This window comes from Macrosteles quadrilineatus, unplaced genomic scaffold (assembly GCF_028750875.1).
Source record: "Macrosteles quadrilineatus isolate MER2022 unplaced genomic scaffold, UCM_ALF_1.0 Scaffold_5__1_contigs__length_97177068, whole genome shotgun sequence".
Classification (NCBI taxonomy): domain Eukaryota; kingdom Metazoa; phylum Arthropoda; class Insecta; order Hemiptera; family Cicadellidae; genus Macrosteles; species Macrosteles quadrilineatus.
The window spans coordinates 79,407,293-79,423,905 of NW_026542598.1; the positions used below are offsets into that span (position 1 = coordinate 79,407,293).

Here is a 16,613-nt window from a genome sequence, read left to right on the forward strand (position 1 = left end):
TCCCTAAATATTAAAAACGCTACTTCAGACCCGCAACGCTTGCATGATGCATTTAAGACTACCGTTTTTACTGCAGTATGACAAAAACAATATATGTAATATGACTCCGCTCAATTCTGTGGATACCTCTGCGAACGCCACCTAGTTATTATTGGCCTCCTGGTTAGAGAAGGCCTTTAAAAATTGTACATTACACAATGCGTATGCAATGTACTTCCTGTAATATGTGAAAGTGATTTCTCTTACCATAGCAACAAGGAACAGGAACACCAAGTGTGGTCAAATGTAATATCAAAGGACCGTGCGAGATGCCTTTCTTATACCCGAAGAAAGAAACGCGAATATGTTATGAAATTAACTGAAACCTTAATTAACTATTTAAAATGTCAATATTTATCATTTTTTGACTAAACTTAAGGTATTTACACTAAATTTAACATAAATTTAACGATTTACAATGTTCACTCAAGAGTTTATAGCAACTTTTATATGTCCCGACATCTAGCGGATTTTGACACAACCACGTAGTTATAGTTGTTATATGTACCGCCAGGCGCGCACGAGAATAATGCTAACGCTGCGGTTCCCCAAACTTCTTGGTCTAGCTAGTAGCATAGCCAGACTAACCAACACAAGTAGACTTCCCATCCCATTGTAAATTTTAAAGCTCGTTTTTCGTATCTAGTTCATGTCCGGTGACACTGATTGTTAGTGTTGACGAAATTTTGTTTCTATTATTTAAGAGTTAATTTCATGGTTTGTGCTTTAAAACTAGAGGACGAGTTGTAGTTTATGATTAGATCGTTTTATTTGGTTTAACGGGGCTTTAAATGACTGAAATTGCAAGAAACAAATTGCAAACAAAACACGAAATCTACAGTGCACCGGACAGAACTAACAATAAAATTGGCATATGTTTACATCCATGCTAGTAGCGACACACCACTACCCTGGAATTCCTTTTCGTAACCCACGCAATGAATACAGTAATAACATAGACATGATAATGTGGTTGTTAACATATGTTTTATTTACACGTTATTTCTAACATGTGTGCAAATTATTATCCTTATACAGGGTGTCCCCGAACTCTCTACTAAAATTTTAGAGTATTGTTCCTAAGTTAGAAACATATGTAAATACCATATTTAAGTCCTTTTACTTACACAGCCGCCATTTTTGTTTTTTCCACTTATTAACTTTTTCTAAAGAACGGGTAAACATACGATATTGAAACTTTGCAAAAACTGGATGGAAGATCCTGCCCAAACTAATAATTATTTCAAAAAATGAAAACCACTTTGCAAAACTACATATCAGGGCCATTTTTTTGACACTTCGCTCTAAGAATGAGAGATGAGTTCTGTTCAAAAAAAGAGATAGATTGTGTTTGAAAACATATTTAATCTGAAAAATGCAGAAAATATACGTCTAATAACACTTGCAATAATATATTTACACTTATACTGTTGACTTACAAGACGGTAAATACATGTAAAAGTTGGTAAGTGGTGATCGCCTATTGGGTCTGATGATGATTGGAGTGTCCAATCGAAATCGATCACCTTACCAACTTTTACATGTATTTACCGTCTTGTAAGTCAACAGTATAAGTGTAAATATATTATTGCAAGTGTTATTAGACGTATATATTTTCTGTATTTTTCAGGTAATTTAATAACACGTACGATGCTAATCAAGAAGTTATACATATTTAATCGAATTCAATTTTTTTATTCCACCTTACTATTTAATATAGACTATTTTCGAACAATGTAACCTGTAATGAAGTTGATTTAACATGCAGCTATACGTACAAAATGTCAACAGATCGCCACCACGCTAGAACGTCGTTGCACGTGCAGTTTTAACAGGTCCATGTATTATGCAACATCTTCAAGCACGACTCTGCAACAGCTCCATGTGCCGACCCCTGCTTGTTATTTTATTAATAGGTGTTGTAAAGTAAGCGAGACCGTTTATGAATATCAAGTCATGTTTTGCTTATGTCCTAAAGTATATACAGGGTTATTACAAATGATGTTCATGATTTCATACATACATAAATTATAGTTTTATTTGTTATACAAAGAAATAAAATGGTTACAACTGTTGAAAAACTCAAAAAGTTTCGATACAGATACACAGAACTGTAAATGCTCGATACGGGAACCCCTTGTGGTACGACAGATGTCAATAATGTAGTCAAGCTCTTGCTAGACTTTGAAAAGTGTGTCTAGGTCTATTTAGCATTGGTAATCCGTTGCTGGATCTCAAGTATCCTATCTGATAATGGTGGTGTGTACGCCTTATCTTTGATGTATCACCACAAGAAAAAAATACAGGGGGTGATGTCCGGAGATCTTGTAGGCCAGTTCAGGGGTGTGTCATTATTCGGACTACCGAAATCATTCCATATCTCAGGCAGCACCTTGTTAAGTTCAGCCCTACTACAAGTAACATTCAAATGCAGCCATTTATCTTAAATTTCAAGTGTCACTTGCCAATATAGTGGTTACTAGGAGGATCATCGTTAAACCTGGTTCTAAAGTGTCGTTGCACACTAATAACAGATTGGTTAATGTAATATTCCAACTGGCAAAAAGCTTTCCCGCCTTTAAATTCAGCCATTACACAACACTTACAACAATTGACTTGACAAACAGCTGATATGCACCCAAACCAATGTAAATAAAACTTTATGAGTTTTTCTTTCCAATGGTACCAACTAAAATAGTCTTGAAACAAAATAACCCAGTAATATTTATAATCAAAATCAGGAACATCATTTGTAATAACCCTGTATTTTTGAAAATGACATTATACACAAATATATACATTATACATGGGACACAATGTAAAAGTATATCGGTCCCGGGTCTAGGTCTTACCATGCCACCTAAGGTTAGCTACTTATTCGGTAAAATTATAAAATAAGCCTGACTGCTCGTTTACAAGCAAAATAGCTTATTTTGATTAAATTTCAGCTAATTTGGTGTTGCAGTGATTCTTATGTGATTGACATATCTCATCTATATTGCAATTTAAATAGATCTTACCTTAGAGGTGACTATTTGCTAGATGTAGTGTATACATACGATTTAAACCAGTCTCAACGAATTTAACTTTTAAGTAATAAAAAAACTTAAAATTAAATATTTTTTGTCTTGTTCCCTACAAGGAAGTTTATGAAAATAATTAAATCATTAAAACTAATGGCACAATATTAACTAGTAAAAAAAATTATAACAACTATTTTTATTTATTTCATTTATATCTTATTGGTAATCACTTTTTTATAGTCATCACCCATCGGTAAAAACAATTTTTTTATTTTCACTTCAATAAAGGAGGCTAAACTTATTAAACTTACCCGCCAATTTATGACGTCAGGATCAGCTGATATTGACTGCGCGGGAGTGACACCACGTGATACTCCGTTATTTATTTAGTTGCGCCCCGCGTCTTGGCGTGACGTCACCAAGCTCCCATAACGCTTCAATTCTCGTAACAGGTAGGGTTAAGTATTTTTTAAATTTATAAAATTATTTTTCGATGTCCCTATCATTGTTTGCGTTGGTATTTAATTTACTTATTTTTCATTAATTCAAAGTGAAACTAGCCAAAGTGTAGAGAAAAAAATAATTGCACGCCCGAAACTAATTTTGTCCGCTAAATTTTAAAATTCTTCAAACTTATTATTTGCCATCCAAATTATTTTAAAGAGACGTACAATTATTCATAATGGTAGCGAGTTTCCCATATAGGGACTAAGCTATTTTGTTTTGAGGTCTCCATAACTCGATAACCCGAAAATATGATCCGATTGATTTTGATGAAATTTGATATATTTTAAGACCTTTAAACCTACATTTATTCGAACGTGTTCTCGAACCAGCATGGTCGGATTATGGCAACAGGGTTTTGAGGGATAAAAAGGTAATAAGTGTTCATACACTCATAAAACTTTGCAGTTTCATTAAAATTTATTTTGTTAAGCTTAAGAACTAAATAATTATAGTATGTTGAGGCGTTGCTGTATGTATCTAAAAGTAAATTTATTACAGAACTGCTGAAATAAAAATTCAAAAATAAAATAAATATTTCTTTAGTTTGCATGCTTGGTGTCATTATTCGTATTTATTATTTTTTTAAACTTAAATTTATTTTAGTTTAAATTCTATATTATTTGAAAATATTTTAATCGGTAAAGGTAATTGTTAAAAATTAATTTTAATTTTACTTGGTAATGTTTAATTGAACGAATGCAACACTCAAAACACAATATTAATATTATTCAATATAATTTTCTCGCTCTTTTTTTTGCTGGTTTATTTTTGTAGGGTTTAATTACTCCCATTGTTGATTGGTTTCTCTAGCAGAAAGGGATGAGAAATTCTTTCATTGTCTTCCAACCGGGGGCGTTGAAGTGTAAATCTTGAAAATTAGTTCTTCAAGAAACAAACAGCTTATAACTTCTTTGTTTTCAAAGCCTTTCGAGCGTGAAAAGACGTATTTACTGACGAAAGAAATACATCTCTTGTAATTATATACGTTCTGATTTAATTATCCTGTGGTTTATTTAATAAGAAGTACTATGGTACTCCCAAGCTATACGAAGTATTTAACTTGCAAATGATGGTTGAATACAAAACTATTCTTCTTCAGTTTTGCTTACTTCGAACTGCAGTCTATTTGACTCTTTTGTTAGTTTTGTAGAATGAATCGATTCATTCACTCTTTATGAGTGTGATGTATTCTTGTACACGTATTTCGAGCTGAAAAATACAAGACTAAAGAAAAACTGTGTTTTAAAATTTATGAATCATTCCAAATTATTAATCTCCAACAGATTTTCCCGAATATATTCCTAAATGTAGTCCTACTTACTGAAAATGCAATAACCTATCAAATACAGATTTTTGTACATTATCTGAAAAATTGACGTTACAAATACTAGCGCGTAATACGGGAAGACTAGTTATAATGCAAGGACACAAAACTGTGTTATCCAATTCAATTATGAAAGAACGTGTCTTTGAAAAAGAGGACAAAACACATGGTTGAGAATAAACAGCTTAAACACTCGCGCTAGTTAGCGACTTGCTAACTTGCTTGTTTTGTGAAGAGTTTACATAAATGAGCTAATGAAGTCTAATTATTATAATTGTCTCTTGAACTAACATTGTGGAGCTAGGCGGAGACCCGCACAAATAGGAATTTGCCTAAGTGGAAGTATTTGTATTTGCACAAAGATAAAGTGTTTGTGACGCGTATTTTTCTGGACAATACGTTTTTTAAGTATGTATGGTAATCAATGCACTTTTTTGATGTTCATTAATAAAGTATTGTAGTAAATCAATTATTAATTTATGTTATCTGTATACTTAATAAAATAAGGTATTTCTCTCAATTGCGCTACTTAACAGATTTTTACGACTGAGGTGTAATTTTAAAGCTTGAGATCCAACCTAGGTAGTTGTTAAACCTAATGTTATTTAAATATATTCAATTTAAAATCAATTCAGACAAATGGAAATTCGCTTAGTCGGCAGGTTTGTTGCGGCGGGGGTATTCTGTTATAATAAGTCCAGTTGCACCTCAGTTTCAATCGGTAACAATAACGACAAAATTTGTCTATTTTGTTTCAGGGTTGATTTTACAGTTTGCGCTATTATTTCCAGTTGTAGTACCACAGTTCATGCAATGTTTTTACAAATAGATTCTTATATCAAGTAGAAATGGATTTAAAGTGGTTTGAATATAAAATTGTATTTAAGACAGCGACGTTGGTTCGGTGCTCTATATGAACAAAGGGTGAGTGTAGAATGGAGTCAGCTGAGATTATCAAGCTTTGTTACTATAATACTGGCTGTTTATTAGCCGTGATTATTTTTTAAACCCCAATGATCAACTGGGTCCATTTTTGCACCATCAAAAAGCTTCTAACCTTTCTTAGGATCGAACCATCAACATAAAAAACAAGAGTAAAGTTTGAGAAACACAAGAAACAAGTAATAAACTAACAGAACACTATCCACACGTACCAACCTTAAAACTGTCTTCAGCTGAACCATAAATATGACACAAGTGAGTGTGTTTAATCTACGGTTTAAATCACATGTATCAAGGTATATTACCTTGTTAGCGGCCCAGAACACATTAGCAAAGTAAAGCTATCATCAGGACAACACCGTGTTTCCGTTGGCTTTGGCTCGCGTCCAATTTCCAAAGGCGTCGAAATGTCTGGAAGACAATGCCAAAATGCAGATGACCTTTGAGATGAAAAATCTTTAGTGCCTTTGAATTGTTCATGCTGCTTAGATGGACTCAGCGATGTTTAATTTTTCATGGGGTTTTAGATTTAATTATGCTCATGGTTTCACAATTTGTTTAACTAACTCCAATCGTGTCAAGCAATTGATTTTTTTAGATGATGTTTGTAGAATATTAAAATTTTTCCTTTTAAAATAGTTACGAGTTTTTAGGAATTATATTTTAACAGTCAGGGCACAAAACTGGTTTAATTCCATGGGAGTGTTTGTAAAATATAATTTACCACATGGGATTTCGAGAGCGGACCATGTATATTTGTCCTTTACAAAAAATGCCTTCTTTTAATTTAATTATTTAAGCTTGGACTCAAAATTATAGGAATTAATTTGAATTTTTCGTTAGTCCCACAATAACTACAGTTTTAAAATTCAGTTATCCGGCATTGCCGAACGACGATGGGACAAACGTGACGAATTAGCGAGCGTCTACTGTTTCCTACAAAAATTATATTCCTAAAAAGAACTGTGTAGCTTGTGGGGAGCATAATCATACAATACAACTAGCTACAAGACGAGAAAGGGTAACAATAACATTTTAACAGGTCGTATTGATTCAGCCATGCAATAATTTCAAAATAATGCACTTCTAAAAGGATTATAGTGTTATGACACTAATCTTGTCAATATTCCCCCAGAATCATGTTTGTCAGCACCATTGAAACTTGAAAGGATCCTCTGATACTTTTTCACGGATGCTATTAACATAACAACTCTAGGGGTATATTAAATGATTATTTAAGTAAACCACATGAGTTATTCATCCAGTATTGATCACAAAGAGTCTTGAATGTGTCTCTCTTCCCAGTGTCTACATTGCCAGGATGAGGGTATCTTACTTGATCCAAACCTGGGATGATGGGAGAGGCTCACTAAAGATGTAGTGGATTGATCAGGTCGGTCCCAAAAACGAATGAGCTTCAAGGCTTCGAGTCAATTATGAAATGAAATGCTTTATTGTTGTTAAAACTAAGTACAAAGTTCATGACAATCGTCAAAAGAAAAAGAAAACAATCAAGGCAACTAAAATAACTGAAACTCTAAACCAAAGTACTCTTCATATACAGGCAAGCCTGGGTTAGAGTAGTTTTTAAAACTTGTTTAAATATTGAAACACACAGGTTTTTGATGGATGCAGGCAAGAAATTGTACATTTTAACACCTTGGTACTCAAAACTATTTTGAGTGGCTGTATACTTATGCCTTAGTGTAGACAGATCATCTTTAGATCTAGTACAAGCTGTACTAATTAAAATTGAGGTAATTATGGTAAATTAAGGTAAGTAAAATATTACCTTCATTCAGCTCCTCTTTAAAAAAATTCCAATTTGGTCCCTTCAAAGTTGAGAGTGTTGAAGGTAGAACAATTCTTGAAGCGGCTAACTTGTTTTCAAGCTCTATTAGGATAGGCTTAAAGTTTTGTAGTGTACACTAATGGTTTTCTTTCAAATGGCTTTTCTCTTTTTCTACAGAGCGTGTTGGGCAGCACGACGAGGGGGTCGCGGCTGGTGAGGGAGGAGCCGAGGAGGGTCAGATTTGCTCTGCCGGAAGAGAGGAGATCGTCAGTGACATCTGGTGAGCTTTGTGATTTTTATGAAATTTTCGTTATAGTGAAGATGGGGTTTCTCAATCAATCAATCAATCAACCAATCAATCAACCAATCAATCAAATGTCTGTGTGTTTAATCATTCTGGGTGAATACACAAAGCTACTGAACCTACTGGTCTGAAATTGTATCCAATGGTATATTATGAACCATACAAACACAAATATCCTTAAAATCTCTGCAAGATATGTTCTACAGTCTAAAGGTGAAAATTTCTAAGTAAAATAAGGAAAGTCTCTATCAAGGCTCTACTCATGGAATGGGAGGGGGGTGAGAAGGGTTGAAACCCCCCTGAAGTTTACCAGAAATAAGTACTTAAAATTAAACCGTGAAGCTTAAAACATTTAATGTTTTGTTCGAAGATTACGTTTTAGTGACTATTCATTCTTATGTATACAAAATCCTTTTTGTTTGTCAAAATACTTCAGTACACAAACTAATATTTGTAACTTACTCTCACGTTAACAGTTAACTATTGCTAGCAGTATCTAAACTATCGTAAATTAAGAATAAGAAATAGGGAATAGCATGTAATTTTAGCTTTTTTAAATTTGTATGTATTAAATTTAATGAGATTTACTTTCATGCCAACAAACATGCTGATTGCTATGACAGTCTGACAGAGGCGCTCACATCATCTACTATTTAAAACTTATCACCAAACCACACCCGAAACTGACAATTATACACGACAGCTGTCAAACAGTGACTGACCGAAAATCTAGGGTCATGGATGGAACTTAAGGGTGGAAATAATGGATGTGATTTAGGTTTTAAGCTCTCTGATGAATGTAAGCATCAGTCCAATTTTGTTTTACCCACCATCAACCAATCTCCATCTCACCCATTCAACATTAATCCTTCAGTCACCTTTGCCATAAAATAGACATCTAATCAACTAGAATACGAATCAGTTTCAGGAGTGGTAATACCTAGTCACGGCACCAGGTACCTGCGTGGCACCCTGGCAGGCCCCGTCCCCGCCACTTCCCATCATCCTCCGCTGCTCTCTCAGGCGAGGGACAGTGACGAGGATGGCCTCCGGGACACTCTACGTCGAGCATCTGCCTCACCCCTTCCCGAGCCTACCATCAACTACGCTGACTCCTCAGGCAGGGTACGTTTGGCTGCTTAAATCACATATTATACTGTGGTGTCTATAGGGGTTTTGCTCAATATCTTTGTTTTGTCGTCTCTCTAGAGATTTTGGGTAGAGAATTTGTAGTCAAACATATTCAATGTAGGCAACTTTCAGAATATTCACAAGAAATTGTATGCTAGAGTCCTATGATGTCCTGCAAATTTTATTTTAAAGTCTTATGTGTCCATTGTCCAAGAGACATTTGATAGGCATCCTAAAAAGATACACATGAGGTGTCTTAAAAACAGGAAATATAAATATTCCCAGGATATCATACTCTTTGAGTATAACCTTAGCTATGTGGGTAGCTGTGGGTATTGAGCTTAAAAATTAGGAAGATACCCAGGGATATAACAATTAAGCAGGGACGAATAAAAGATTCTTGTTTACAATGTTTGTTAGTTCAAGAAGAAGGTTACCGAATCAAATTTTAAAATATTGTCCTACCAACAGAATTACAACTATGTTAACTGAAAAATGTTTCCAATAGATGAATTACTAAGATTTTGATAGAAACTTTATACAAACCGATGAAGGGAAAGAGGCACCCTCACAATTCAAATTCCTGCCCCTTCGACCCATTGTAGCCACTGTTTCATGCCCTCAATTTTATCGCCCTTTCCCACAAGCTTTTCCAATCTAAAATTGTCCAATTAAGTATAGTCATCTATAGTAGAGTTATTAAATTATTTATACGCTTTACCATAACCCGTTTTCCTAACGTGTTTTCTTGTAAAACTGGAAACATTGATGCAGGGCTAACTTGGACCTCGGTTTTGTTCTAATTTCAGATATTGCACCACAGATCTACCTTAGTGAAAAGTAGCACAAGTGTGAATCCATTCGGAAACAATCATATTCAGCAAAAGATAAGTTACAGTGAGAGTTTATTGAGAGTGTTAAGCCTTGCTAAACCGAAACATTGGAGCAGAACCCATCTGGACTCCCCAACACACGCAGATTATATAATATATACAAAGCAAATAGAGAAAAGGAGTTTTAAGTATCATGGATTATTTTTATTTACCTAGTTTCTGTGTGACGTATTTTAACTTAAAATAAAATATTTTTCGGAAAACTGAAATATCCTCACCGCAGAAAACCTGCAGGATAAGTGAATTTTTAATTGCATAGCTAATTTTCACTGAACAACATGCAATTTTATGAGTGCTTAGGTTTGGTGCCACAGGGAAGCCAATAAGTGATTTTTTTAATTGAAAACTTAATAGCTAGGATGAAATAAATAAATGTTCCAAATTTGATCAAAATATTATTCATAACCGAGCAAATTACAAAAGTTATTTATTCTCAATATGACTAACAGGGAAATTTTAATTTACATTTTTTCAAATTTTCTCCATAACCAATAATTGTGCAAAAACACTTCAAGAGACCAGATTATTCGTTTTTTTTTTTTGAAATTTAATGTTTTGAGAGTAAAAAATGAGAAAATACAATTTCTAAGCAGTAATTTTTATGGTGATTTAGGGAAACTTGCTAAAAAAGGTTTCATCCTAAGGTTATATACCTCATACACCTTCAACACAACAAAGACGGAAATTTACGAGTCAATTGACTGACATATTCAATAGCCAATCAATCAACTCCCACAAATCCGGTAATTACGTTGACAGAAGTGCTTTGATTCGTCCACCGCTCGACCAAATTGAAATATTAAAAATGACTGGACGCCACAAACCTTGCAAAGGGAATAATAAATGTTTTGTCGACACTAGGCAAGATTTTTTGTTGAGTGTTGGTGAACTAAATGTAAAACTTTGTAGAATATTTCAAATTAATATCTGCAAGTAACACTAAATTTTGTGACAAATTAAATGTATGATTTGATGTATTAAAATGTCTACTCTGTTTTATATTACTGAATTTTTGATAAAGATATAATGTTGGGTGGTTCTAAAATTCTTAATGAGGTAGAAATAAAATATGGTGCATATTTTCATAGGAACCATATGATAACTAATAGATTACTTAATGTAAGTTTAGTTAAATTCATAAGTCATGGTTAAATAACTCGTATGACTCGTCAATTAGATAAATTAGAAAAGTAACAATTTTAAACATACAAGCTTATTTATTTAAATATACTAATTTGAATTCTGTTACAACATATCTTTCATAATTGGTTACGTATTTAACTAATAGCGAATTTCAAAACAGTGCGACGTACACCAAAGTAAACACTGTAATACTCTAACAATTAATACTCCAAAACAATAAATTGCAGAAAAATAATTTAATACAAAAAAATTAATTGAGTTTGGCAAAAAAAGAAAAACTTGGTTGATGATTTTGCCACACAGCTACATTATTTGGAACAATGTTTTAGTTGTATCTGAATAAAAAAAAATATTACTTAAGTTTTTCTGAATTAAAAATTAATCTAAGTAAATCAAGAAAAAAAAGGGCAAACAATACCTTATCTATCTCCTGTCATGCTAAATAAATAAAAAAATACCCAAGAAAATAATGTAAACACATAATGAAAATAATTCAATAGTTTCAGAGGAGACTTACAGAAAAAGTGTCTATGGTTAGTATTTATAATTCAACAAGTTAGTGTGTGCATTTTTATAATCTATTGGCTTTCGTACTATTAATTGCAAGGACATAATATTTCTAATAATATGTCTAATGACTAATAATTGCAAGTATCAACAAAGTAATTTCTTCAAATTAAACTTTAGTTACTAGATCAGTTATCAATTGTGTACAAGTGTGTGATTTTGACAAACTCTCTTAGATTTTTAACATTAACATGAATGTCCAAGTTTGTTTCTGCAACCCTGAATTGCTTAGCATAGTACCTGTTTAGTGTGATAAACAAATTGTGTGGATAATGCTTTAAAATGCAAAAATTATGCTTCAAATGTCAATTGTCTGATCAGAAATGGTGGTAGGGAGGGGGAAATAGTGGTGGAAGTGGCTAACAATTTCACCCGTCCCGTCAACTTCCACCCCACACCCCAGCCATCCATTATTTATTTTAAATGGGCCTCTCCCTCTACTGAAGGCTCTGTCACAGAAGATGAACGCTTCAATTCCTCATGGGTTTATCACTTGACCAAGACAGGAATCAGAGGTAGCCAAAAAGACACCTTAGACCTCTCGTTCACTGATCAGACAGTATATATCGCACTAACAGTACTGGTAAACTAAAATCCCGAGCTTATAAACTTGACTCCATATTCGGTATAGCTTTCATCCATTTTTATTGACTTGCATAGATTGTGATCAACGGAAGGTTTGTTAGTATTGTGTCATTGTGTTCAATCAGCGTGGTAAATAACCTACAGAGAAGTAAGGTACAGAGGAATCTTGTTTTTGGGACTTCCGTTTTCAGCTCTAATGTTGTGTTGGCTGTTGGAAATATTCTTCTGTAGAGTGAAAGCCGAGCGGCAAGCACTGTGCGGAAATTCCTATCGCACAGAGCACAGGATCTTTCTCCACCGTGTTGTAGTTATAAGGGCAAGGGGGTGGTGTTGGACTAGTGCCTAAGACACTATACAAGTATTTACTTTGTACCTTACTTCTCTGTGAACACTAACATAAGCATTTACCTTTCCACCATCAATAAATTTGGGCCACTTGAAAGTAATTCTACAGCTATTGAAAACAAAATGTTTGTTAATTGCCTTGAAAATAAATTTCAACAGAAAATAATTGAGCAATAAAAGACAACTACGAAGAAATACATTTAGATATTTTGCCAATAATATAATTTAATCATATTTCCTTCAAAATTTGTCAGCCCATCAAACTCAGAAACATAGGTACCAGTATTAATCCCACTTCTGGTTAACACTAACAACACACTATCAAAATATTTCCTGTAATAAAGTTGTGAAGAAATTCGTTATTTTATATAAACATGGCCCTGTTTGCAGACAGCCCTGAGTTACTTGGCTTCCAATGGCCCTGTGTCTTTACTGGAGAGTTTGCTGGCTATGGAGGGAGTTGATGTCAACAAACCTGACAATGAAGGAAACACACCTCTCCACTTCGCTGCACAAGCTGGTAATAGGTCAAACTACAGTATCCACTCTGATAATGGATATAATTTTAATTTATATTATTGTGTTGGATGATCTTTCATGCAATGATTTTGGAGTTCAAAATTTTCCAAAAATCTGTCACTTGTTTAAGACAGAAACTCTCTATTTTGATAGCTAGGCCTAGTGATGTGACGAGTCGAGTACTTGACTTGTAAGCTGTCATCGACTCAAGTTACGAGTTGACCTGGGTCGCTGACCTAAATTCCAAGGATCACTGACAAGTACTACAGGTATTTAACCTTTTTATTAGAAAATTACGTGATCCAGAGGCTAAACATGTTAAAATTACGAGTTGAGTCTGACTTGATTTGGACTGATCGCAGAGCTGGTTTTTTGTACGTTTGGCTTCTCTGTGTGGTTTAACGAGTTTTGGGATTAACAGCTTCAACTATAACCTTAGTAGTTTGTAGATTGACTCGCTTTTGGCCAACAGCAATTAAGTCAGTTTCTTGAATCGAATCCGCTATCAGCCAATAAAATTTAAGTTGAGTCAGCAGGTTTCTCGAGTTTGTATAATTTTGCATCTTCTGTATGAGGTGGTGGTTTAACTCAACTTTGTAATAGGGTACTTTGGCTTCCTTCGACTCGTGCGAGTTTGGGTCTGACTCGATAAAGATGATTACTCGAGTTGAAAACAAACTCACTAACAAGGACTTGACTCATCACATCACTAATCATAACTCCAAGGAAAGTGTGAATCACTGCTTTTATTGAAGGAAATTTTACTGAGGACTCTTCTATGGCCCAAGAATGTATTTTGCTTCACCAACCAACTGCCTTCCCTTCCATTGATACTCTGTGTTTCATTTATCAGCTCTCACCAATCTTATGATTGTGTTGCTTCATTGTTACTTCTACCTCTTCTTTGGGCGTTCAGGGGTTTCTTCTTCCATCCAGGTTTTCCTTCAATCCATATTTTGCTATGATAGCTCCATCCCCACTCCTTATTACATGTGGTATAACATCTGGTACTAGAAATGGGTCCATGAGTTGATGGCTGATTATCCGTTTTAAGTAAGCAGCATTTAAACAACCTATTTTTGACATTCTTGGTTCTGATACTTTTGTGTATAACTTTTTCTGTACTTCAGGTCAGGTAGAATGTGTCAATTATCTGCTAAGTCGTTGCCCTATCATCGAGGTCGACGCAAGAAATAACCTCGGCTTTACTCCGCTGATGAAGGCTGCTATACAGGGTCGGACTAAATGTGCCAAACTGCTACTCTTTGCTGGTGATGTATTTTTCACAATAATCCAAGATTTAGATTATTTACTCATTTTAATTATCTCTTATAAAAATATTAAAGTCCAAAGTCATAGACATTTGCATAAGTTGCAGGACATCTTTGTTGTTTTGTCTTCACAATCAGTTGATTTTCTTAATACTGTAACTATTTTTAAAAAAATACGAGGACTTTAGACTATAAACTGATGTTGATATAATTCTGGTGTAAAATGAGGTGAGCTGAATTCAAATTTCTTATATTTGATTACTATATAATTTTTTCACATTATTGGCCTTTATAAAGTAGCTCACAAAATCATTTCCTATCTGTTATGCTGTGATATAGCACAGCCACCTCTAATACAAGGCCGCGACGTTCAAACTGGCAACGCCGCAATCACACCCCCTCTGCGTCCGTCTTCACACGCGCTAGGCCATGAACATCAATGAGAGTATTGCTGCTCTGTATCATTGAATGAAAGTATTTAAATACGTAATAACATATTTTAGTATATTTTAAGGTATGGTAAAATAGACAAAATTGTAATCTAGGTTGTTTATCCTATACTCTAATACGAGCAATGTTTGCTTGTATGCTTGCTTACTTGCTTGCTTGCTTGCTTGCTTGCAGAAAGATCTCGAAAACGGCTCCGACGATTTTCTTCAAATCTTAATTGTAAATAGTTTATTTTTGGCCTAAAAACGAGTTTCATGCAGTTAGAACTGCCAACAAAAATCTAATTACGTAGAAAAATGAAACTGAAAATAAGATTTTTTTAACATTAGTCTTATGGGTTGCTAGGTAACCATGTTGGATGAATTAAATAACAAGGATAAAGTAAACAAAAGACTTGAAGTTGTAGCATGTGTTCATAGTAAGCCAACTACCCACAGTATACTAGCAAATTACAAATACAGTACAAAAGGAAAACATCACTTATGGAAATAATTAGCATAATATTTAGCAAAGATTATACTGAAGATTACTCGATACATTGTAGGGAGTATGTTTTATAGTCTATGGTTTTATCTATGATTGTAGTCAAGGGCAGCAGTGCGAAGTCTGGGATCTGTTTATGACGATTAGATTAGATTAAGGTATCTGCAATCCTAAAATGCTATGGGAAGGGAAGGAAACAGGTCCGCGACATAGGAAGTGGTGAAGGAAGTAATAAAGGCAATCATAAAATGCTATGGGAATAGAGGGAAACAGGTCCGTGACGTAGGGAGTGATGAAGGAAGTAGTGAAGGCGAGCAGTCCGGAGTGTGGGGAATGTTTATGACGATAAGATTAGGGTATCTGCAATCCTAAAATGCTATGGGAAGGAAGGAAAACAGGTCCGCGACGTAGGAAGTGGTGAAGGAAGTAGTCAAGGCGAGTAGTCCGGATTGTGGGAACTGTTTATGACGATTAGATTAAGGTGTCCGCAATCTTAAAATGCTATGGAAAGGAAGGAAAACAGGTCCGCGACATAGGAAGTGGTGAAGGAAGTAGTCAAGGCGAGCTGTCCGGAGTGTGGGAACTGTTTATGACGATTAGATAAGGGTATGGGCAATCCTAAAATGCTACGGGAAGGGAGGGAAACAGGTCCGCGACGTAGGAAGTGGTGAAGGAAGTAGTCAAGGCGAGCTGTCCGGAATGTGGGAACTGTTTATGACGATTAGATAAGGATATGGGCAATCCTAAAATGCTATGGGAAGGGAGGGAAACAGGTCCGCGACGTAGGAAGTGGTGAAGGAAGTAGTCAAGGCGAGCTGTCCGGAGTGTGGGAACTGTTTATGACGATTAGATAAGGGTATGGGCAATCCTAAAATGCTATGGGAAGGGAGGGAAACAGATCCGCGACGTAGGAAGTGGTGAAGGAAGTAACAAAGGCAATCATAAAATGCTATGGGAATAGAGGGAAACAGGTCCGTGACGTAGGAAGTGATGAAGGAAGTAGTGAAGGCGATCAGTCCGGAGTGTGGGGAATGTTTATGACGATAAGATTAGGGTATCTGCAATCCTAAAATGCTATGGGAAGGAAGGAAAACAGGTCCGCGACGTGGGAAGTGGTGAAGGAAGTAGTCAAGGCGAGTAGTCCGTAGTGTGGGAACTTTTTATGACGATTAGATTAAGGTGTCCGCAATCTTAAAATGCTATGGAAAGGAAGGAAAACAGGTCCGCGACATAGGAAGTGGTGAAGGAAGTAGTCAAGGCGAGTAGTCCGGAGTGTGGGAACTGTTTATGGCGAT

The 16,613-nt window shown here is 35.0% G+C and overlaps 1 protein-coding gene across 1 annotated transcript in view; it reads left to right on the plus strand.

Annotated features, from left to right (window-relative positions):
• Positions 1-16,613, plus strand: part of LOC128994749 (photoreceptor ankyrin repeat protein-like) — a 104,809-nt gene that overhangs the window by 85,183 nt on the left and 3,013 nt on the right. Inside the window, exons 4-8 of the mRNA XM_054419506.1 lie at positions 7,805-7,907; positions 8,860-9,056; positions 11,599-11,631; positions 12,986-13,115; positions 14,245-14,385. Coding sequence (XP_054275481.1) covers positions 7,805-7,907; positions 8,860-9,056; positions 11,599-11,631; positions 12,986-13,115; positions 14,245-14,385 — 604 coding nt within the window. The remainder of the gene's footprint in view (positions 1-7,804; positions 7,908-8,859; positions 9,057-11,598; positions 11,632-12,985; positions 13,116-14,244; positions 14,386-16,613) is intronic.